Source organism: Cololabis saira, chromosome 14 (assembly GCF_033807715.1).
Source record: "Cololabis saira isolate AMF1-May2022 chromosome 14, fColSai1.1, whole genome shotgun sequence".
Classification (NCBI taxonomy): Eukaryota; Metazoa; Chordata; class Actinopteri; order Beloniformes; family Belonidae; genus Cololabis; species Cololabis saira.
This window is the reverse complement of record NC_084600.1, coordinates 36,902,084-36,926,324: the sequence shown is the minus strand read 5'-3', so window position 1 is coordinate 36,926,324 and position 24,241 is coordinate 36,902,084. Positions and strand designations below refer to the sequence as shown.

Here is a 24,241-nt window from a genome sequence, read left to right as displayed (position 1 = left end):
TATAGCGTCTATTACAACAGAATCACTAGTTGATAACTGAGATTTTCTTGTCATGTTAAATCTGCACATGTAACTAGAAGTCTTTTTTTTCACAGTTTTGGGGAATATTATACTTGAATATTAGCATATTATGTTGCTTTGAGCTTTCAGCCACAAATATTGTGCTTTGTCCTACCTATATTTAAGTTGCAGTGATGGAGGTTAACAGTATTTAAACTTGCGCATACAAGATCTATATAATTAATAATGGCGACAATGAAGTTCGACTTCATGAAAATTTACAGTCGGCCACTTTCAACATATTGAAATAAGATACTTTTGCTCTTTTACATTTACCTGTAATGATCTTCTCTGGATTAAAAGGATACTAACTGCACTTCTCGGTGCTCCCCATAAAAGGTGATATTATGCAGCAATACTTTTCCTCTGGAGTACTCTTGTGAATTAAGTTAGTGAGTCTAGAAAATACGTTTTTTTACAAAACTCATTAATTTCATTATTCTGACTACAATTGTATGAGAAGTTTACATGTCATGGTACTAAATGAATTTTGAATGACTATAGAGGCCACCATACTTATGACTTAGACTTAATAACATATTGTCATCAAACCTGCTTTGAAGAAACAGTTTTTAATTAAATCTGGAATAAATTTCTTGCTACAAATATGAAATCTTTTTTTTTTTTTGTAGAAGTTGAAGGTCTCATTTGCAGCATTAAGGCTGATTTATGGTTTCGCGTTACACCAATGCAGAGCCTACGGCATAGGGTACGCGTTGATTTAACGCAGAACCATAATTCAGGCTTTAGTTAAAGCTTTGAGAGGTTCTTTATCAGTACTCGAGATGAGGGGGGATGACATCCCCCCTGAAATAAAAACGGTCAAAATCAGTAAAACTGCTACCCCCCCTTTCCATCCCTTATGTCATTTCATCAATGAATGTGGTTTTACTGCTATTTCAACATTTAGTCATCACCAGAAAAATAACTTATTTGACAATTTTCACCTGTTTCAAGTAAATTTTCACTTGAAATAAGTAGGAAAATCTGCCAGTGGGACAAGATTTATCTTCTTATTACAAGCAAAAAAATCTTGTTCCACTGGCAGATTTTTCTACTTATTTTAAGTGAAAATCTACTTGAAACAGGTGAAAATTGTTGTTTTTTTCAGTGATGAGTCTTGTTTTAAGTGTAATGAGATTTTTTTTTTTACTAAAATTAAAACAAATATTCTTGTTAAGATTTTGAGTTTTTGCAGTGATCCATTTTACTTATCCTGTGAAGGACAGAGGCATATTGATAAGTTCAGAAAACTGTTTTTTATTGTTGTGTTTTGATGTATTTGATGTAAGCCCAGTGGATATTTAAAGCTTACAGAAGGCTGCATTTAACTGCTGCTATGTCATTCCTGCAGTATTTCTGCAGGTGTTTTGGTCAGTGCTATTATTTGTAATATATTATATTATTTGTAATCAGCACAAATTATCTGTCCCCATATGATAAAATCCACCATCCCCCCTGATTTTCTGTACTGGTCTTTACACTGTAAACCTAAGCCCCGCCCCCCGGCCGCGTCACACCGTGACGTCACCGCCGCCGTACGTCGCGCCGTCGCCGGCTCCCTCCTGGAAAACCTTATGGAAACGAGTATTAATAACAACACGCGTCTATTCATAACCGGCGCCCTGTGTGAGCTGTGTGTGTTTTAACACCGTGTCGTAGAGGTAGGCTGGCACTTTCTGGTAAGCTATATAACCTTAAGGGCGCACTATGGGGCTGTGTTGGATGCTGACGGGATTTCCTTCCCCTGGAGACGCCGCGCCGCCGCTCCCGTCCCGCAGATAGTCTCTCCCCCCCGGCTGCATTCACCCGCAGGACCCGCCGCTGCTGGAGCCCCTGGTACCCCGAGATAGCCTCGAACACACCGACCCCAGGACCCCGACATGTCTGGGAGCAGCTGCTGACTATTCTCCTGTTCCACTAAAGCTTTAATCGAAAATGAAGTCTCCTCTGGCTCCCGGGATCAGACTGATCACTTCCTTTTCTCGGGATAGTTGGTGAGTTTAGCTCCTTTTTCCTGTATTGTTCTCCACAACAGCTGCTGCTGCTGCTTTACATGTGTGTGTTAACGTATCTGCCTGCTGTAAATGATTGACTTAATCACATCAATATATAAACATTTGCGTTTTGTAAGTTAAGGTCGGTCAAACTACAGTGTTTTATCATTACCACATTTATTACACTGCATTACACTTCTAGAAACGTGTAATTACTGATTGTTTTAGGTGGGTTATCTGTATCTGTATCCCCTTTTAAAGTATGTTTCTTCTTTTATCGACGCACGGATTGATCTTTAAGGTGTCGATACAGGCAAATCTCACATTTATAGGGTTCACCCAGACAAGGTTTCTTCGTTATATAAATATCGGTGTTTTTTACGGGTTTTGTGTGCAGATGTTAAGTAGTAGTAATGGGTTTCTTTTGTATTTCTATCTCTTTTGTTTGGCTGAGTTTCTGCGAACATTCAGCACCCGGATGTTCCTCCCTTTATAAACAACAGCACCGAAACCGCCTGCAAAATATCAACCATAAAACGAAACAAAAGAACATTTGCACAAGCAATCTTCAAATTAGTTTTTGTACTTAAGGATTCGTCATTTGATTTGTATAATATAGCACTTAAAAGGGGCTTGCATAAGCTGATATGCCATTTATTTATCTTTTTAGTAAATACTGGGTTGCCCATGAGGTTGGAATAAAACCTTTTTTCACCTCTTATGACATGATTATAATGAAAAGTGGAAATAAAGATTGTTTCTGAAAACAAAATGATTACAATTTATGAGCAATAGGGTATTTTTCCCAACATATCTTCAGATGATCATTATTGATGTATGGTTTTCATTATTTAATTGAATATTTTCAACAACTCCCCCAGAAAAATCATCTTTATTACCTAATCCTTTAAATAAGTAAAAACTAACAATTCTCCAATTGAACATGATGCATCAAGTAGAGCTTTTTCAACTGCAGTAGCTTCAAGATTTGAATTTGACTGCAATTTTTAAGATTGGTGTTATCAATCCAATATTGGTTCAATTAATTTTGTTTTGGCCCCCGATGTGATATTTGATCAGTTCGGTTCCATCTCAAATATAATCAAAATTACAAAACCCTACAAGGTTAATATCACAGGGCATGAGTGTCAATTTTGCGTTGCAAAGCAAGAAAACAAGATAAGAGAGGGAGAGAGAACCATGAAGTAGATATTAAAGGTGTATGCGTCTTGGAAATTGTACTAACTAAATATTTTATTCAGGCCAAACTCTTATCCATTTATACACTTTCTTAACCCTACAATAATACTTAAAGCAATATGTGCAACAATCTTCTTTGAAACATCAGAGTAATGAATTGGTGATGATAATAATTGTAAGTCTCTCACAATGGAGTGCCATGTTTCGAGTCTACGTGATAATAATATACAGTATGGATGAAGTAAAGAAGGCCCTCTCCCTGGCATCATTTCATTTGGGTGTGTGATAAACAAAGTGCTTATTATGATCTTTTATACATATCTGTGCAATTCTTATGAAAATCAGCACCGTTGTGTCTTTGTGGGTTCGATATTTAGATTTTGCGGACATATCGGATAGTTCTGAAGACGTACTTAAATCTTCAACTTTAGCAACAGTTACAATGTACCAACATAAAAACTGTCTGTACAATGAATGTACTTTTTTTCAGAAAAGTACATGATGTGAAATGAGTTTTGGCTGATATATGCTATATTATATTATGTAATCATACTATTTATTACCAGTTATGTCAGGTCAAAGTGTAGCTCTTTTAATGGTTTTGTGTTTCTTTCAAACACTCACAGATAAATCTGTAAAGTCATGAGATTATTATTTTGTGAATTAAAAACTGAAGTGGAAGAAGCTTAAAACCATCACCTTTGTCCTGCAAATGTCATGCTTGTAATTCATGGTTACACACTTTATCAGTATTTATTTAGCGGTTACTTGACTTCTAGCTGCAAATAAGTCTTGTTCAAACACAGATGAAGTTAATAACGTAAACAGTTGATCCAGGACAGTCTGTAATGGCAGTCATGTCATCAAAACACACAAAGCTCTCCAATTGTTTAATACAGTTTCTTATGTAATTTGTGATAATTAATGGACTTCTTTTATTGTTTTTATGATTTTCATGTCCTTCTCATAATTTTGTCTTTTTACAATTTGGAAGTAAAGATTGAAATATTAATTGATTTTTAATGTTTCTTTGCAGGTATCGTGGTTTTATTCTTTTCCTCACATTCATCTTCTACACAGCCTACCATCTGTCACGGAAACCTATCAGCATCGTTAAGGTGACTGGAAAAACTCATATTTGATTTTATTTATTTTTTTGAAATTAATAGGAAAAGCCGGTGACTTATTCTGTGTAATCTTATTCTGTTCCTATGCCTTTATTTGAACCAAATCCACTTGAGGCATCTCAACCAAAGATTCAAGCATTTTAATGAAACATGGAATTTAGATAAAAGAGAGCCAAATACCTTCAACATCATTTAAGTTTCTGTGTATTTTCTCAATATATTTGAAAGGACATGCACAATAAAAATATCTTATGTCAAATCTGTGCTTTGCTATGCAGATAACTCAATTATAACTCAGAAAGATTTATTATTTTTTGCTAAATTAGCTGAACATATCAAAATAAAATTTCAGATAAGATTGTTACATCTATTTTGGACTTTTCTGAATTTGTTAAATATACCGTAGTTAAGTCAATATCACCTGGACTATTTTATACATAGTAATAAGGCATCTTTAAATGATAAACTAAACTTTTTCATGGATAATTTTTAATCTGCACAGAAGATGCAATATATTATACGCTTTTGATGCTAAATGCGTCTCACTGGCTGCCAGAATTCTGGTAATTGCTGAAAAACACCATTATTTGCACTATACAGTGGGAGTAAATATTAAAAGTAATTAAAAATTCACATTATGAAATTATGACTGATTAATTGAACCTGTTCTCTTTTTTGTCATTCTGTCTGATCAGAGTGAGCTGCACAGAAACTGTTCCACAGCCGTTCGACCAGCAGACCTCAACATTACCAATAATGCTACCTGGTGTGACTGGGTGCCCTTTGGTAAGTTCTTTTCTTGCTGTCATTGCTGTCGCTATGGATACTTGGGTGATGGTAGATAATGAGAGGCAGAATATGTTAACATTTGTAACAACGCTTGAATAATGGCAAAACAGGCAAATCTTTGAAGCATGAAATCCATATTCACCATTCACTCATATATCAGAGACATTTAGATTTTTCTCTTCACAAACTGGAATAGTAAAAAATGTTAATTTTATCCACAGAAAACTCACAACCTGTTGTATTAGAATGGCATCTATAGTTAGAACGATCTCTTCAGGTGGCCGTTTCCGTCTCAAAGTAAATCTGATTGAATGTATGGCATAAGGGACAGAGAGAAGGTCAAATGAAAGTAAAAGTTCATCAATTATTTGTTGTACAAGGCGACGAAGACTGGAAACTGACGGCGGATTGAACAGAATCGGATTTTCTTTTTCCTTGTTTTATCATTTCATAGCTGTTCCCGCCCACTTCTCTATATGTTGTCTTTAGTTAGAAGAGATAATGCTTTTCCTGGGATTGCTTATTGATCGTCAGTGTAAAGAAGTACAAATAAACATCTTGCAAATGTTACTTTTTTCCAGGTAATCAGAGTTTGAGAATAAGGGAGATTTATTAAGAAATGTGCAGCTTGCATGGCTTTCTCTCGCTGTGTCTGTCATGCGCAGGCTGTGAACATGTGTGATGGTTCCTCGTTTGCACCAGGGTTTGGGGATTTGGTTCTGATCTCGGCCGCGCTTCAGCAACTGATTGATTTACTCAGTTAAACTCAACACAATTTTTGCCAGCAAATATAGTCATCAATTAGTAGCTTATATCATTAAACATACTAGCACCAACTACATATGTGTGCAATGTTACACTACTTGAAACATGCTGCTGTTATGTTTAAGCTGCTTGAGGTCTCTCTAGGTTTTAAAAAGTAAAGTATGCAGTATATTTTATTACAATAAGATGCAGTTAGTGTCTCTGGCCTAACATGTACCTGTTAGCATTTAAACTTTAATTCCTTTCATCATCTAATATGTCATTACAATTTACGCCCATTACCTGAAATGTCTTTTAACATCACCCCTTCAGTAGAAATGTTATTATATTACTCCAAAGGCATGGCCTAGTAATCAAAAAAATAGCAGCAAGAAGAAGGTATCCTCAAGAAATCATTGAAGCGGTGGTGATGTGAATCACCACCTCTGGTTAAAATAAGATCAGGGTGAAAGTGAGATGAAAAGATTTGTGCTTTAGCTCCGTAGCCTTGAGCTGAAGTGTGACTCTTTGTATCCAGGCAGCAACACAAACACACAGGATCAGCAGTGTATGTTGGATTTAGCTTGTTTTTTTGGTTCTTGTTCCAGAAAATCATTATACAATCTTTTTGTACAAATCACCACTACCACACACACCACTGGATAAGACCACACACACCACTTCAGATTGTCTGAAACACTCCTAGCTTTGCATGCATCAGTTGCCTTATTCGTGAGTGGGACCCCACTGAGGAATTGATGATGTACAACAATAGTTGATAATGAAAAAAAGCGTTCATAATTTGATAAGCACTCAAAAAGCACGTTCCCCACAGAGACCATCACCCTATTTTTAATTGAAACTGAATATGCTGTTTAGTTGTTGCTCAGATCGTAGTTTGTTAAAGGAAGCAGTCCAGATCCAGGTGTCTCATAAAATTCAGCTTGGTGTTTTTTTTTTTTTTTTCCCAATATCTTTTTATTTCACAAAAGAAAGGCAATCAGAAACATCCTTAATGACAGTAGGTCTTACAATTTTCTTTTGTGCACACATGCCAAATCTCGCCTACAACCCCCTAATGGTAGAAATGCTGTGATTTGGTCTATGAAAGTCTTATAAGATGGAGGGGAATCGTTCTTCCAAAATAAAAGTTAACATTTTTTTGCGAAGTAAGTGATCAAAATGAATAGCTTGATGGTTTTTAATCTAATCTGCGTTTATCTGTGTGTTCTCTCCAGACCAGGACAACTATCAGACCCTGTTTGGGGTCTTGGATAACTCCTTCCTCATTGCCTATGCCATCGGCATGTTTTTCAGGTTCGTATGTGCTGTCGTTGACTGACTGTGTTTTAGTTCCATCTTGCAGTATTTTGCTTTATACTGACCAGAAAACCATTTCCTGTGTTCACAGTGGGATTTTTGGAGAGCGACTTCCTTTGAGGTATTACCTGAGTTTCGGGATGGTGATGAGCGGATTGTTTACGTGTCTTTTTGGACTCGGGTTTTACTGGAAAATACACTCATTAGGGTACTACGCCTTTGTCCAGGTACACACACGCAAATCATTGTGTTGTCTGGGTTCTAGTAGTGTGACAGTGTCTTGTTTTAATGTCAACTTTCAGCTATTGTAAACTACTAACATGAAAACACGTGGCTGTATGTTAACTTCTAAACACAATCAACAGGAAGTACAATATAACAGAATTAGACTACCAGTGGGGAAGCTGTAGCAGGAATAGTGAAATTAAAAAAAATCTACTAGATGTAGACATTTTTAGGGGGAAGAAAATATGTTCAATGCTTGATTTTGTGAACCAACTATGTTTAAAACAACAAGTTTTGTATTCATTTCAAACAATGCATAAATGCTGTCCGTCAGCACAGTAAAGTTCATATATTTATTCATATTTGAGCACAAATCAATTGGAAACCATCCATTTATCCTTATTTGGGGTCATTGGGACTGCTGGAGCCTTTCCCAGTTTACTACAGACAGGTCACCAGTTCACCAGAAAACCATTTTCTAAATGTTTTTAAAATGTAGTTTTTTACTCAGTATTGTAATTTAGTGTAGTTGTTAAAAAGTTAAATCATTTCCTTAATAATGTACTGTAAGTTTCAACAGTGAGAGATTGGTCATTTATCCATCTACAAAATCAAAGAAAGTTTGAATTGCTACAAGTAATATCTCACCCATCAGAGCAGGCAGAAAATGTGCTTTCAGCTCTGTTGGAATGAAAAAAGGGAAACGGGGTGATCAAATGAGCTGTTTTGTGCTGACCAAAGCCACACAAGTACACGCCAGTCAGGTTTCATTAGTGGCTCATCGCAGTGGGAATGTTGCTTTAACTGTGGACATAAATGCGTCTTTGTGAGAGTTTTCTTTCACTTCTTTTTTTTTTTTTTTTTTTTTTTCTTTATAACTCCACTAACCACACCTACTTGCATGTGAGAGGGAAAAAAATGCTTGCTCAGAAACAAGTGAAGCAACCAGTTGCAGACAGATTTTTTTCCTTTCCAAATGGTTATTTTGCTTTTTGCTTTTTTTCAGGAGCACAAATTGAAGTCTTGTAGTCACCCAAGGCTTGGTTTGGAAATAAAATTTTTATTATAAAATGGAAACGTTGCAAAATTTCAAACAAAAGCATGACATGCTGAATTTTCCTTTTGACAAGTTACAAATACAGTCAGCTCGGTCTTTTAATTGTTTGCTGGTTGACTAACTTGTCACCCCACTTACTTTTTAAATATATATAACAAAACTTGATATAATATTGTGAGAAATATTTAACTCTATCAGTAACTTAGTGATGCATCTCACAAGAGTTATCGGTACAATCTCACACAAATGACAAATATCACATGCTCATCTCCGTCACGTTCACATCTTTATCTGAACGATACTTTATCTGAAGAGTAATGTTAAAGTAGTTGTGTTTCCATTACCCTGAGATATCCGCAAAAACAAATATCGAAAACGGAATCCTGTAATGGAAACAACACTAAGTAAAAAAAAAAAAACAAAAAAAAACTCCCAAATACTGAATAAACCTTTTTTTGCTTCCAGGAGGGAGTTTTTCAGGCGATTCGATAATCTACTTATTATTCAGTGTAATGGAAACGCGTTTTGCAAATTTCCACATCTCTGGCAGCGCTGGATGTGATGTAACTGGTCAATGTAAAGTCATCAAAATCTAGTTTCTAGCTGTTTTTGGCTTCATTAATACAATGTAGTTGGCCTGTAACACCACTTAGTCATTATACATTACTTCAAGGCTTTAGCTCTGAATAATCATCTGAACGATCATCTGACTATTCTATTCTGACAACAATAGTGGCAATCGCAATACTTTGTCAAAGACTTAAGATATTTTGAAGAGAACTCTTGCAGGACAAGAACAACAAGACTAATGCTTATTTGAAAAACACTGTTCAATGGAAACACCGACCCCCTGCAGCGCTACCTTTTATCAAACAGTCTGAGATCCAATTTTCTTTTGCACAAAAGTGTAACAGAAACACGACTAGTGACCAATGTCTGAGTGAGTCCATGTTACACTTTAACAGACTGATGAAGCTATTAGTGTTACCTCAATGCCTGAAGGTGACTCAACACATGACTCCCTGAGGAAATACCATGCATGCTATACATACCAATCTAAACCTTTGAACAGGCGTTCTGCAGAGTTTGGTGAAATAATAGCTGAGAAATGAAAACACTGAAGATTTAGCGTTTAGACTTTTTAAAGACTCAAGAACCTGCTAGTCACCTTCACGAATGTGCTCATTTATTGTATGGACGAACAGTCCTTTTAAACCTTGTGGGTCAGAACAGAAATCTGATTCTCTGGAAAAAACAACATAGAAATGTCATGTTCTTTACTGAGCTTTTACTCACACATGCTCATATGATGGAGCCCTGAGTCATATGATGTGTCTGGGCTTATTTGCAGTATGTTTGATTTTCTTACTGATCTAACATTCCTCTTTTAATGTGCTTGGGTTGGTATGGTTGCAGCAGTGTTATGATTTGTTAAAATAAGATGTACCGGTTTCTCTCTCTGCAGGTCATGAATGGCCTCATGCAGACCACCGGCTGGCCATCTGTGGTGTCTTGTATCGGCAACTGGTTTGGAAAGGGGAAGTGAGTACATGGGCCTGTCATGCTGACTATGCAGCATTAGTTTGTTTTTTTTTTTAGTCTGCTGAAACACACATTTGCTACTTTTGGACATCCCATGGTTTTCCATCAGAGATGGACTACATCTTAAAGTGTGTTAAAGTGTAGAGCCCTGACAAAACTGGTTGAACTGGTTCTTTCTGAAGTAGAACTGCAATCACAGTAGACAGATAAACGACAGATAAAGAGAGAATACTTCATTTTGTTAGTGATAATACGTTGATGTGTCTCAGCTTTTCAGTAGCTGGTTTATAGTTGTAGATTATGTTTAATGTTTGAATAAACAAACAAAATGTTCCATCTTAAAAAGTCAGGTTACAATTATCAGGTATCATGGTAGCTGAGTATACATTTTATTTTCTGAGATACTTTCAAAAACTCCAAACTCCAATTGCAGAGAATATAGGAAGAAGGAAACAAGCAGGGTTGCAAAAGCATAATGTTTTTTTGTTATTAAGTAATCCTTTAATATTTTTTTTGTTGTAAGATATAATTTTACTCTAACTCAGAATTTTAAAAACTAATCAGAAAACCCACAAATTATTTATGCTTCCTTTAAACTCAGCTGGCTGTGTCAAAATGTATATAATCTCTCAACACCGTGTTTTCCCTCAAGCATGGAAGTGCTGCATTCTGGCTGCTCCTCACCAGCTTATGTGAATTGCAACTACTGTAGACAATGAGTTATCCCACCAGACGCACCGCAGAGCATCCCAGAAGCGATGCGATGCTCTGCTTTGTTTTAGACATGTGCCAAGCCTATTTTAGCGTTCAGCTGAGGCTGGGCTGCATACGCTTACAAATTACAAATCAAGCTGGCAGGGTACCGGACTTAAGAATGGCTTAAAGAATCCAGCTAATTTTTCTAAATAAAGCATCACAAGCTGACTTCTCCCACACAGTGTGTGCAGTACTCGAGTTGTAAAAAAAAAATCAGGGGGGATGGTGGATTTTATCATATGGGGACAGATAATTTGTGCTGATTACAAATAATATAATATATTACAAATAATAGCACTGACCAAAACACCTGCAGAAATACTGCAGGAATGACATAGCAGCAGTTAAATGCAGCCTTCTGTAAGCTTTAAATATCCACTGGGCTTAAATCAAATACATCAAAACACAACAATAAAAAACAGTTTTCTGAACTTATCAATATGACTCTGTCCTTCACAGGATAAGTAAAATGGATCACTGCAAAAACTAAAAATCTTAACAAGAATATTTGTCTTATTTCTAGTTAAAATGTCTCATTTTAGTAAAAAAAATCTCATTACACTTAAAACAAGACTCATCACTGGAAAAAACAAAAATGTTCACCTGTTTCAAGTAGATTTTCACTTGAAATAAGTAGAAAAATCTGCCAGTGGAACAAGATTTTTTTGCTTGTAATAAGAAGATAAATCTTGTCCCACTGGCAGATTTTCCTACTTATTTCAAGTGAAAATTTACTTGAAACAGGTGAAAATTGTCAAATAAGTTATTTTTCTGGTGTTATTTTTCTGGTGATGACTCTAAATGTTGAAATAGCAGTAAAACCACATTCATTGATGAAATAACATAAGGGATGGAAAGGGGGGGTGGCAGTTTTACAGGGGGGATAATTTTGACCGTTTTTATTTCAGGGGGGGATGTCATCCCCCCTCAACTCGAGTACTGAGTGTGTGTAATTAGCAGCATTTAGTTCAGACCAAGCTTCTGATGGTCCAATATACCATGTTTTCTTTAAATGAACACATTACTACATGATCTTATGATTCTCGGCAAAAGCTTGAAGGTGTTGAATTATGTTATAATCTCTCAAATCTAACGAAACAGGAAACACTCAAAAGCCTTCCACCTATAAAATGTGGTGGGTTTGAGCAGGACTCGAGGCTGTGCTGAGGGGAGAGGAAAAGTGCAGCGTTTCCATGTCTGGGGGGGCCGAGGAATTCAATTGTTTCTCAGAAATAACATGACGCAAACACACGCTGATAAGTAAACTGTTACTATTTCAGCACAACCTCCACCCAATACGAGTTGGTATGGTTTTTACATTTCAGTCAGTGTACAAATTAAATAGAAGGACTTGTTTTGTTTTTGTTTAATTAAACTCTGGAGATTATTTTGGTCACATTATTGATCTTTGGATGGAACCAGACACATCTTGACTAGAGCTCCAATCTTTACACAAACTTTTGCACCAGTCTTAAATGTTACTGGAGAAAAAGCCAATTACTCCCTGGCTGATGACTGATTAAGTCTCTTATGTAATGTGTTACTTGCAAACATAATTAAACAGGTAATGAAATGTCTTTAAAAAAAAAACTTTTCAGGAGCTGTTAGAATCCAAACTCATCACTTTTTAATCAATGGCTTTTATTTCTTATCCTCCCACGACAGAAGCTGCAGGATGAAGATTAAACGCTTATTGCTTTTTGTGTTATCAGGCGTGGATTCATCATGGGCGTGTGGAACTCCCACACTTCAGTGGGAAACATACTGGGGTCTCTCATTGCGGGAGTCTTCGTCTCCTCGGAGTGGGGGATGTCTTTCATCGTCCCTGGCATCGTCATCGCCTGCACCGGGGTCCTGTGCTTCTTCTTTCTCGTTGAAAGTCAGTTCCTGCTCGTCGTACGAACAAACACACACAGATTTGTAACCATTGGCATGGACTGAGATAAATAAAACAACTCAAAATCATATTAACGTGTTGTGTTTTTCCCATATTTAGGTTTAAGTGTCTCATCTTCTCCCCCTCTGTTTCAGAACCAGAAGACGTGAACTGCTCTCCTCCTCAGCATCACGTGAGTTTAACTGGAATATTCATCCCATTGTTTTTCACAATAGCTTGACAACTTCAGCTCACAGCCGCGTTTGTGTTTGCCAGAGCGATCAGGAGCACGGCGAGACGGAGCCGCTCCTGCAGAACTCATCCAACCGACCCATCAACAACGGCGCTGTCTCCACAGAAGCTCATGAGATTGTAGAGGAACATGCTGAGGCCATAAGTTTCTGCGGGGCCCTCAGTATACCTGTAAGTGGAGACGGCTGTTTTTAAGAACAGGAATTTCAGGCTACCTTGATTCGGTTTCAAATCAGTTGTGTCGAGCAAACATTTCTGTGGCTCTGTTCACTTTGAATGTACAAATATCTTTGTCTAAAGATCTATAATACTAAAGATAACTACAAAAATGTTCACTTCAGCTTCATCTGGTGGTCTTTTGAAGGATGACAACCAAAGTGTTCGCAATGGTCTTATTTATTTTGACGAAATTGAAATTAATTGAGTTGTGTTTTTATCTTAACATTGTTTCTCAGAATCAAATCCCCTGCAGCTTTATTTTTAGTGTCATGGTACTACACACATCCCACCTTAATACTGTAGGTTGCTTGAACAGAAAGGGGCCATTTGTAAATGTTATTTTAACACATGTGCTTCGTTAAGTGTCTCTTGTGAAAAAAGACACATTCATGATACCATGAGAAGTTGTGGTTGGATTATGTTCGGTCATCTTATTACAATATACAGTATGTTTGTATTAATGACAGTTTCCAATTCAGTTTTCACTTTGTTTAACCCGTTGGATAAAACTCTATCTTAAGTCGGTTAAAGAGTAAATTAGTTCCTACTTTAATTTGAATAATCAGTAGTTGGAAGCAGGATTGTATTATGGCATATTGGATCTAAGAGCTAGTACTGCATGCTTCGTCAGGCTCTGTCTTTATTGAACATATTCATTGGGTTTTACAAGGATGGATGAGCTGGTCCTAGAGTTGGTATTTTGTACTTCTTTCAGACATGCAGCAAAAACAGTGGTCTATCTGAGTGTGTCCAAAATGCTAAGCGGTCCAGGTCATGATCAAAAAGCCATCCCAGTTTAACAAAAGGTTATTCTTTTAAGCAAGTTGAGCCTGAAACAAAGCAATATGTGTAGTGTGTTGAGGCTGGATTGTGTAATAATGTAAATAATGACATAGCTGCATGCAGCTTATGAGTGACACGACCCCTGTCCATCAGGAGATTTGTTCTGGGAAATAGAATAAATACAACATCAAGGAACTGCTGGCTGCTCATGTCAATCCCTGCAGATTAGGGAGACTGTACAGGATTTAGTCATCCACAATGAAACCGAAATAGTCCATGAACAAGATGCCTTTTCAAGCGATTGTCAAAAGAGTTTATTATAATGATCATTATTGCAGAAGTATCAGTGGGTTTTGACCTTTTTGTAATACACTGTCCATATAGAGAAGCTAGTTAGTAAATCAGCTGTACTATTGAGCAGTACAGATATGAAATTAGGAGTCAGAGACAGCTAAGAATGAGGAGGCGGCTAGTAGAAATGAGTCCGAACAGTGGCTAGTCTTTTACATGATATTTAAAGGCCTGAACAGTCATATCTCTCACAGTGCTGCTGCTGCTGCTGACGAGTCAAACCGTACAGTCTGTGTCCATTTGCATGTTTGTGCCATATTACTAGGACAGTCCTCATCTGTGCAGTGGTTTCCATGACATTTTGTGTCTCATGCAGGGAGTGGTGGAATTCTCTCTCTGTCTGCTGTTTGCCAAGCTGGTCAGCTACACGTTCCTGTACTGGCTCCCTCTCTACATCTCCAATGTCGGTCAGTAATTAATACACACTCTTTAAAGTATCCAATGAGGGAAAATACACAAGCATCAAGCAAATAATGTAACTAAGGATCGGGAAATTGGGTAAAGAAGTGTTGAACATACCGGAGAACCCTCACACACAAATCAGAAACGCCATTAGGTAAAAAAAACTCTCTTAAACTTTGAAATTGAATTGAAGAAATTCAACAATACAACTGTTTAATAGTGAAATTCAGAGCATTTCCACGTGGACAATGGGAAAAGAAGTCAAAGTATTGGTGATAGCTGGTTATGTAGCTACCAGAAAAGCACTTTATCACTAAGGCTAATCAATACAAAGTTGGCTTAAGCTTGCTAGAGAGTTTAAGGATCGGACTCTGGATCAATGGAAAAAAGGTCATGTTGTCTGATCAGTCCAGATCTCCCTCTTCCAGAGTGGTAGGTGCATCAGATTTAGAAGAGCGGCGGATTAAGTGATGCACCTATAACAAACCTGTGGGGGTGGTATTATGGTCTGGGGTTATTCAGTCGGTCAGGTCTTAGCTGAGGGATGTTATGTGCCCAGAAGATATTATTAGATGACTAACTGATTACACTGAAAGTAGGGCTGTGCGATTAATCGATTTTAAATCTAAATCGGATTTATTAATCAAGACGTTGTTAAAAAAAGTAAAATCGGAAAATCGATTTTCCTTTTTTGCAGCTGGCTACATTACAGACAGAGCTCGTCTAGTCATCTTTGTTTGGTCAAGAAAATTATAAATGTTGTCACTTTACTAAACTCAAGGAGGATTAAGTATCTTTCAATTGCACTTCATTCCCAATAAGGAAATTTGTTTGCTATTTTTCTTTAAAAATAAAGATAAAATATTTGAAACAATTTATTCCATTGTCTTTTGTAGTTTTACCAAAGAAATCGAAATCAAAAATCGGGTTTTCAGAGAAAAATATCAGGATTTAATTTTGTCCAAAATCGCCCAGCCCTAACTGAAAGATCATCAAGTAACACGTTTTTCTATCAATTGCTATTTTTTCCTTCTTATTCTGTACTGGTGGAACGAGTCAATTGAAAGGTGACAGCGCCAGGATTCATTGGCCTTAAATAGAAGTGGTTCAGAGAACATGAGCATGTTTTGTCTCCCTCAACATAAACACAATACCTCTGTGATTAATGAATGCAGCTCTGCACTGAAATTAATGTACGACATTACATAAACTCATTAAAGTAGGTGATTTGTGTGCTGTAATCAAAGCTGAAGGTGGTGCAAGAAAATATTAGTGACTGTGTAAGACAAACTTCATAGCTTTAATCACATGATTTATGGCTAATACTTGTATCCCCTATTTTTTCCTCAGCACATTTTGATGCAAAACAAGCAGGAGACATGTCAACGTTATTCGATGTCGGAGGAATCTTGGGTAAGCTTCCACAGTCTCGATAGGTTGCCTTTCCTTCAATCTGATTTAGTCTTTCTTTTCAACGTTCAAAATCCAAAATAAATACTTCTTAATTATACATCTTCATTTTAGTTCTCTGCACACATAATTCATACTGATTTTCAGTTAATGAGTAAGTAATTATCTTATTAAGTGAAGTTTACTTTGAAATAGAGATTAGAAAAAACTTAATAAAAAATACAGTCTGAAGTTCTCTTTTCTGTTCCTTTCTTGAAATTCCTGAAGTATAGTTTCCTTTCTCAAAACTCTGAAGGATTGTTGTATCCTCTGATGTAAACCTTTATTCTCTTTTCATCCTGAATTTAGGATATAAAAATAAATCAAATTTATTGCTCCAAACTGCTTACTTTTTTCTTTTTCAAATTCTAGATCTTTTTTTTTTTTTTTTTGGAATTTAACTCCAAAATATCAATGTTGTAAAATCTCAATTTTACTTTCAATTAAGTGTTTTTAGTTGTTATTATGTAATACACTCAGTCAAAACTATATATCTTGATAACATTTATTGGATTCTGCAGCCTTGAGAGGACATCTTATCACCTGCAGCCAGGGAACAGGGGGGCTCGTCACAATGTCATGAATCTAAATGAAAGCTGTGTCTGCCAGCTTTGACTTCACACTTTTATAACTGCTATAAAGAATGATCTAATCAGCCTCACACCAATTTCTAATGCTTGTCCCGTATGGATTATTCTCCTGAAGTTGTTATTCACCAGTTTCGCTAAAGCTGCCGTGAACATCTCACTCGAATTGAATGACCTTTGTGTCCACAGGAGGCATCATGGCGGGTCTCGTGTCCGACTACACCGGTGGGAGAGCAACAACCTGCGGCGTCATGTTGATTATGGCTGCCCCCATGGTACGTGTTGTTAACACATCGCTAAATATGGGAGTTACTGTTAAGACAGAGATTAGCCAGTTGAATAATTCCAGTTGACATGTTTTGAAATATGGTGAGTTGGTTGTTTCTTACACTTTACATATCAATTAATGTTGTCATTACGTTCGTCTCAACCAAAACCAAAACTTCTTTGGCTAATAGAATATTTAATATTAATTTGAAACTCGGATGTTTTCTTTTTTTTTTTTTTTTTTTTTTAATTATTGTTCTTCTCATCAGAACTTTTTTTTTTTTTATTCTTTATTTCATAAAAAAAAAATAAAACAATTCAATGCAAATGTCCTTAAATTGTGAATGAAAAGGGAGCAGAAAGAAGAAGAATCTTATCTGATCTGCCCCTTTTTCCAAGAAATAACTTCACAAATAACATAAATTAAAAATAAAAAAAAACAACAAAAACGAAGTGAAATAAAAAAACTAAAAAAATAAATAAAATTACCGCCGTCTATGGGTATGTCAATCAAACTTAAACTAACATATTTCATTATATTTACTTAACATACAGGCTTTAATTGTTCTTTTGAATGTAATGTTTGATTTGGATTCTTTGTTTTCTTTATTCAGATTATTCCATAAAGTGATTCCTTTCACAGAAACACAACGTTCCATCACTTTTGTACTGCATCTTGGTTTTTAAAAAATCTCTGTTCCTTTTAAGTTATACTTGCTTTCTCTTTTTTCAAATCTTTTCTGAATGTTGATTGGTAAAGTTTTTTTTATGAGCTTTAAACATAATTTGCAGAATACTATAGTCTACTAGTTCATGAAATTTCAACAATTTTAACTGAACTTAACTAATTGAAGAGCATTTGTCAGTGTTTGAATACTTTGCCATATAGTCCATAGTTAAAAGCTTCAGTTTATTCAAACAAGTGTGGCATGTGCATACGTTTGGGACAATTTGAAGATAATGTTAAATATATTTTCATTATTTGTTTGTGTGCTCCTGGCTTGACAATGATTTGCTCTTGTTCCAGCTTTACCTCTATAATTACATTGGACAAAGGAGCCTGGGCACTACAGTTGGTAAGACTTCCTTGTTATCTTGATTTTTATTTCAGTTTCATAGTTAGTTTTTTTTTTTTTTTTTAATATCATACCTTGTCATAGAGGTTACGTTTTGCTCAGATCTCATGTTTTGTCAGAGATTGCTGATCAAAACTCTGAGTTGGAAATTGGTAACATAGAGACATTGCTCCAAGTTTATGATATCAAGAGGGAATCTAAACACAGATGGCGGCTTATAGTCGACACATGCCACGTTTTTATCCAATATTTTGTGTAAACTGAAAGACAAGGGACTTTTTCACTGTCAGGACTTCTTGCATAATAATGCAGCAATGTTCCATGTTCAGGGACTTTAGCCGCAGAAATAAGTAAAGAGGGATATCAAACAACAAGAACATCTTTGATAAGACTGTGCCTTAATTTTGACATCTGGAAATTGATCATGTGATAGTGAGAAGCTCAGCGAGTGACTTCTTGATTGATTGATTCATCACATGTCTGCTTCATGGTAATAATTTAGAGCAGCATGCTGGATTGTCAGAAAAAGCCCCCTCCCCCAAAAATAAAAAAATAAAAAAAAGAGTAAACCCCCATTTAATCACACATATATTTACTGTCAAGACTTGAACCCAGTTTGAACTGAAAATATCAATCATTACGGTAGACTGAGTCATGCAGTTATATTAGGTTTCATTAAAGTAGGTCTATTTTTAAACAGTTGAAACAATTTTTTTCTAATATTCATATTTCTTTTTTACCTTGATATGTAGGTATGCTGCTGTTGTGTGGAGGCCTGGTGAACGGACCGTATGCCCTCATCACAACTGCGGTGTCTGCCGACCTCGTAAGACCTGAAGCGTCATGGGAAATCTCATGCTTAATGTCTTTAGCATTTATAGGGGCTAAAAAAAATCTGCTCTCACTGACACAACGGTGTCTTTGTTTAAACAGGGAACACATGAGAGTCTCAGAGGGAACTCCAGAGCATTATCAACTGTGACTGCAATTATTGACGGGACTGGATCAATAGGTATGTAAAGAGTGTCTGAACTGCAACATTTTTTATGGTTAGGTTCCTGTTTTCATTAAATATAATTGATGGAAGCATTCATAATTTTGTCTCATAATTCTGCTCATCAAGCCCAGTCTCAATCCACAATGTGTAGCAGCTGCCGTTTTTAATAAAGAATAATGTAGAAACATCTCAATAAAAAAATGTATGTTGCAAAACATTTTGCATGGACCAGTCTTCACGTGACATTATGGCTCATTTAACCCATGTTTTTTTGGTTTCTAAACTTTAGTATGTAATTTGTATACATAACCCCAACTATATGCTTTTTTGATTTCCTAAACCTTGCCATTGACACATGACAGTAAAGTAGACAAGCCAAAACAATGACATGTGCTTCAACTGTTGCACGATTATTTGCAACTTAATAATTAGAAGAAGATAAAAAAAGTCAGCCCTCTCCTGCATCTTTATGGGGTTCTGTGGAGGTGGCAAACATGATGCATTTGACAGTTTCACATGCAAAGTATAGACATAATTTTTAAGGGGTGAATGGAGGAATTTAGATGCAAGTTTTGGAGCACTGAAATGATAAGAAAAGCTACACATCATTGTGGTTAAAAAGAAAAAAATGAATTAAATTCTGCTAAAAATGGAAAGTCCTGAAATGGAAGATGGAAACAATTGGATGGAATTGTGTTTAGGAGAAAGGAAAAACTAGAGTATAAAGATTTAACCGAGGAAAGCTGGTTGACCAGTTGAACAAATAGTTTTCCGTGTGATGTTTAGGTGCCGCATTGGGTCCCCTGTTTGCCGGTTTGATCTCTCCCACCGGCTGGAACAACGTCTTCTACATGCTCATCTCTGCAGACATCTTGGCCTGCCTGGTCAGAGCAACACTTTATCTAATCAATCACATTTTTAGCATCTCTTGAAGTTTTCATCTAAAGCTTACATTTTCTTTGCATTAAGTTGTCTTCAAAACTGAACATGTCGTTTTGAAAAAGCACTTGAGTTGACGAATGGTTTGTTTTTCAGTTTTTGACCAGGCTGGTGTACAAGGAAATTCAGGGCTGGTGTGGACGTGCCCCCCGAGTCAGGGGGTGAGTGTCATCATGACAACACTGGTTTTATGCTGAAAATAATGTAAAATTTATCTTTTAAAAATAACACTAACGAATTTAGTCATTGCAGAAGGTTGTGGCTCCAATCAGAAATAATATTCTCTGTTAATGAGCATATCCAGGCTTGGACATGTTTTTTAATCCTTAAAAAAACAAAATGGTTCACAAAATATAGACTTTCTAACACCAGTTGATATTAAAGTAAAAAACGCAGTTGTTGACATTTAATCATATTTTTGCTGGACAGCACCAACACCACTGACTTTTTATTGCAGGTTCAAAGACATCTGAAAGTTTCATCCAATCCAACCGGAAACCAAACACGCAGAAAGGAATCCATGTGCAAACCACCCGCCGACAGCCGTACAGTGGACAACTACTTCTCATTTTGGAAATGAAAATGTATGTTCAAGGGACTAGGCACTAACCTGACGATTGAAGCCTTTTTATTGTAAAACAGAGATAAATGTGTCTTTATAAAGATCAAAATGCTTTTTTATGACTAATCTGCCCATTTTAAATTGTTTGTTTTAATATTCTTTTATCATTAAACTGTATATATGCCCTATGAGTTTTCTGAATCTGATGTTTTTTCTCTGTTTCCTTATGAGCATTTATCGGTCTAAACAATACCATGAGATTCTGTTCAGATCAGCCCAAACAAATTATACACTAATTTCAGTTTTGCTAACCTTGTGGATTTGAGGAAAAATACAGCTGCTGACGGAGAGACACCGCAACGTCTAATTTCAAAGAATGTGTGTGGGGGCTTTTAAGACAATTGGACTCACTTTTTATCGGGTGGCTAGACTATTTTGGCGGTTTAAAGAATTCTAGTCAATAAAATTTGTCTTGCCCCATTAGCAGAGATGATTTAGCTTCATATAAGCCAATTTGACCGGATTTAGAGAATTTTAGGCTTAATCTAAGAAGTGCTGTTTTTGTGCAGCCTATGTTGTTTTGACCTTCCAAGGGAAATATTTGCCTCCCTTAATCAACATTTATCTGTATTATATAAATATTTAACACTAAAATGTGGTTAGGAGCATCTTTAATTCCTCCTGCAACTTGTAAAAAAGATTTAATTAAAAATAAGAAGTTTGAGGCCAGTATGATTATGCGTCATGCACGTCAACTGTCAAAAATAGTCCATTAAAAAAAAAAATGTTGCAATGGGGTTTTAAATCTACTTTTTCATCATACAAATTCTGGAAAACAACTGTAAACGGTCTGATTTCCAGACTGACTCCCTGAGACTCATCCGAGATCATAACTGCGAGATCAGACATTGCCGATGTAGCTGCAGTCACAACCCTTTATAAACTACGTTAGAAATAATCTACTGCAATTTAATATAATGTGTTTAAAGTGGTTGATTTTATTTGATTAAGTCAAGAGTTTCATACCACTGCAAAACATTTTAATAAAATAAAACATACAATGTAAAAAGTATAGAAAAAAAAAGATTATTACACGGCCAAACAATAAATGTGGTCTGACTTTGACTCGAGAGGTTAACACTTCCTCACATTTACACATCCAGATTAAACGGAACATATTACACAGGGGAAAAACTAAAATTAAAACATCTATTTCTGGGCTTAAGAATGTTAGAAGTGGGAAAAAAATGGTATCAACATTCATCTTCACATTCTTCCTTTGTTGGAAAAAGTTATTCGGTGAACTGTTAGATTTGCGGGTTTGTACACCAATCCCAGATTAGAGAGGAGGATCCAAAGTCCCCACCTTCATCTCCATAAGTGGAGGTAAATGTCTGACTCCCCCCTAGACTAGCTGGTATGAACAGTAGTGTAATGTGCTGTTTTACCCAAAGAACATCACAGTCGTGTCATTAATACCTCAAGAAGTGGTCAGTATTATAAAAAGCGGTGCATATTTCAAGGAAAAGTCTGGTGTTATTCTGTATTTTACTTTTTTTAATTTATTTATTAATTTAAGAAGGCACAGTACTTTTAAAAAATACTAAAATGTGCACTAAATGTGCAGCTAAAAATAGTGTCTCCTAAGTAATCTTAAAAACTGCACATTTATAAAAGAGTTACAAGAAGTTGCGTGGAAGGGAATTGCTGAGATCTGACTGAAAGAAATGTGACTATAGACGAATCCGGCGACCGGTTTGTGTGCGCTGCCATCTTGCGGCGGCGCCATTGCTGCGGTGGCAGGTGTCAATCTGCCACCGCAGCGCTGTTATTGTAACCTGACGCTCTACAGCATCATTATAGCTGGATTGATGATGTTAGACAGTGGCCTTCCATAAATAATGAAGGTATCTATCATAAATATTTATTTATCAGTATTATTATTAGTATTATCATAAATAATGATTTGTTTGAGCGATAAGCAGGAAAGAATAGAGGAATAGGGAGATAAGGGAGTGTATGATTAAACACTGTAATATAGCTCTCTCCACCTCCTCTCCTTACGAGGCATGTCTGCACAATTAAATATTACCTGTGTATGTTTTGTTTAATTTTAGGTATCCAATAATATTTTATTGATCGCCTGGCGTCCGATGACGAAAAAAAACGCAATTACAGGTCTCTAATTGAAGGGCAGAACTATCTCAGCTCCGGATGATACAGAATACATACATACATAACCCCAATCTGCAGATAAAACTAGTTTGTTGAGGAAAAAATATTAACTCTATTTGTAGCTGCAGAAGAAAAAAATAATCTCACGAGGAAAACAAAAATATTGCTCATGTCTCGGAGCCTCTTCAGCATAAAAAAAAAAGAAAAGAGAAGTAAGAGTAATAAAAAAGATGTACTGTATGTTGTACTATTATACTAATTTATTGAAACACATGGCGAGTCAAACATCTACCAAAGCAGCTGTCAAACACTAAACAAGGTAGTAAGACGTGGGTTGTGCAGAACTGCGGCAGTAAATCCTCATCGGAGCTCCACTAGTAGTGATTTCATATGGATCAAACCGTTAATAATCATTATTTTCTCCATATACCGCTCCCTGGCTTCCTTGTTTAAGGTATCCAGGTAAATTCCAGTTCCTTTCCAGCAGTTTAACATCTTTTTTTTGCGTTCCGTCTGTTCACTTGGTGAAACAGAAAAGTGGTTTTGACAGTCCGTCCCGTCTTCATTCACTATCAAAACAAATGCACGTGACGGGACAGGAGTTTTCCGATGATACAAATACATTAAGAGAGCCTGGCAGGGAGCGGAGTAATAGATCCATACGTATATATGTCTATGGGCTGGAGCGGAGGAGCGGAGCCGCCACCGCAGTAATGGCGGCCCGCTCGACTTCCGGGTTTCGCCGGATTCGTCTATAGAACCTGATAGGTGGTAAACAAAAACTTTATCTGAGTTTAGAGCTGCTTTAGTGCTGCGTAAATATCTTGGGATCTCAGCAATTAAGTGAGGGGGAAAAAAAAGATTTTATTCAGTTTAGTTTGTTTTGCTTTCCTTTGACGTATTTACAAAATGAATCTCGGCTTCCACAGTGGTGCAGATGAAGTCGGAGAAAAACCCTTTCACCTTTTTAAACAGCAGAGACCTCCAGCAGAACCTGAATGAGGACGATGACCGTCAGTCTCACAAACCCATCTAATATGACCTTTTTAAATGAACTAGTGCTACGTTACTGAAACTGAAATGGGAAATGAAAAGCAAATGATGACTGGAGTTATTTAGGTATTTGAAGCCCAGTTTACAGATGAACAAAGGAGCACTTTTACAGTCTTAGTGAATATGCACCCAAACACTTCAAAATGTCCACTTTAAAGGCCACACAAGCTCAATTTAAGCTTTTATATCTTAAGACATTTGTTAAGGTTTTTTACAAGTCATATAATTACTTAAAGACAACCTCAGATGAGTAATAGGGCATAACATATTACATCATGTTATTCTTATTCTTCTTTTTCAGCTGTTATGCTTTAGATTTGTTTATGTGATGAGGGTCATTGTCCTGTTGAAGATTCATCCAACCTCTAGTTGTCAGACAGTTGACCTCACATTTGGCTATAAATAGACAGAGGTACTGTGGTGTGAAAACAAGCCC

At 36.4% G+C, this 24,241-nt stretch overlaps 1 protein-coding gene across 1 annotated transcript; it reads left to right on the top strand.

Annotated features, from left to right (window-relative positions):
- Nucleotides 1-1,591: 1,591 nt before the first annotated feature.
- slc37a2 (solute carrier family 37 member 2) lies at nucleotides 1,592-20,768 on the top strand. Its single transcript, XM_061740575.1, has 18 exons — nucleotides 1,592-2,057; nucleotides 4,294-4,375; nucleotides 5,080-5,170; nucleotides 7,156-7,234; nucleotides 7,329-7,464; nucleotides 9,985-10,061; nucleotides 12,530-12,696; nucleotides 12,849-12,886; nucleotides 12,970-13,116; nucleotides 14,615-14,705; nucleotides 16,051-16,113; nucleotides 16,926-17,011; nucleotides 18,031-18,079; nucleotides 18,832-18,905; nucleotides 19,013-19,091; nucleotides 19,863-19,960; nucleotides 20,112-20,176; nucleotides 20,473-20,768. The coding sequence occupies exons 1-18, from the start codon at nucleotides 1,999-2,001 to the stop codon at nucleotides 20,486-20,488; spliced, it is 1,497 nt and encodes a 498-aa protein (XP_061596559.1). The 5' UTR covers nucleotides 1,592-1,998; the 3' UTR covers nucleotides 20,489-20,768.
- The last annotated feature ends 3,473 nt before the right edge of the window (nucleotides 20,769-24,241 follow it).

Bases quoted from the DNA above. Each gene is read 5' to 3' on its own strand.
- slc37a2 (XM_061740575.1), top strand. From the start codon at position 1,999: ATGAAGTCTCCTCTGGCTCCCGGGATCAGACTGATCACTTCCTTTTCT. The intron at 18,080-18,831 runs GTAAGACTTCCT...CTTGATATGTAG, and splicing joins GAGCCTGGGCACTACAGTTG to GTATGCTGCTGTTGTGTGGA. The intron at 18,906-19,012 runs GTAAGACCTGAA...TTGTTTAAACAG, and splicing joins CTGCGGTGTCTGCCGACCTC to GGAACACATGAGAGTCTCAG.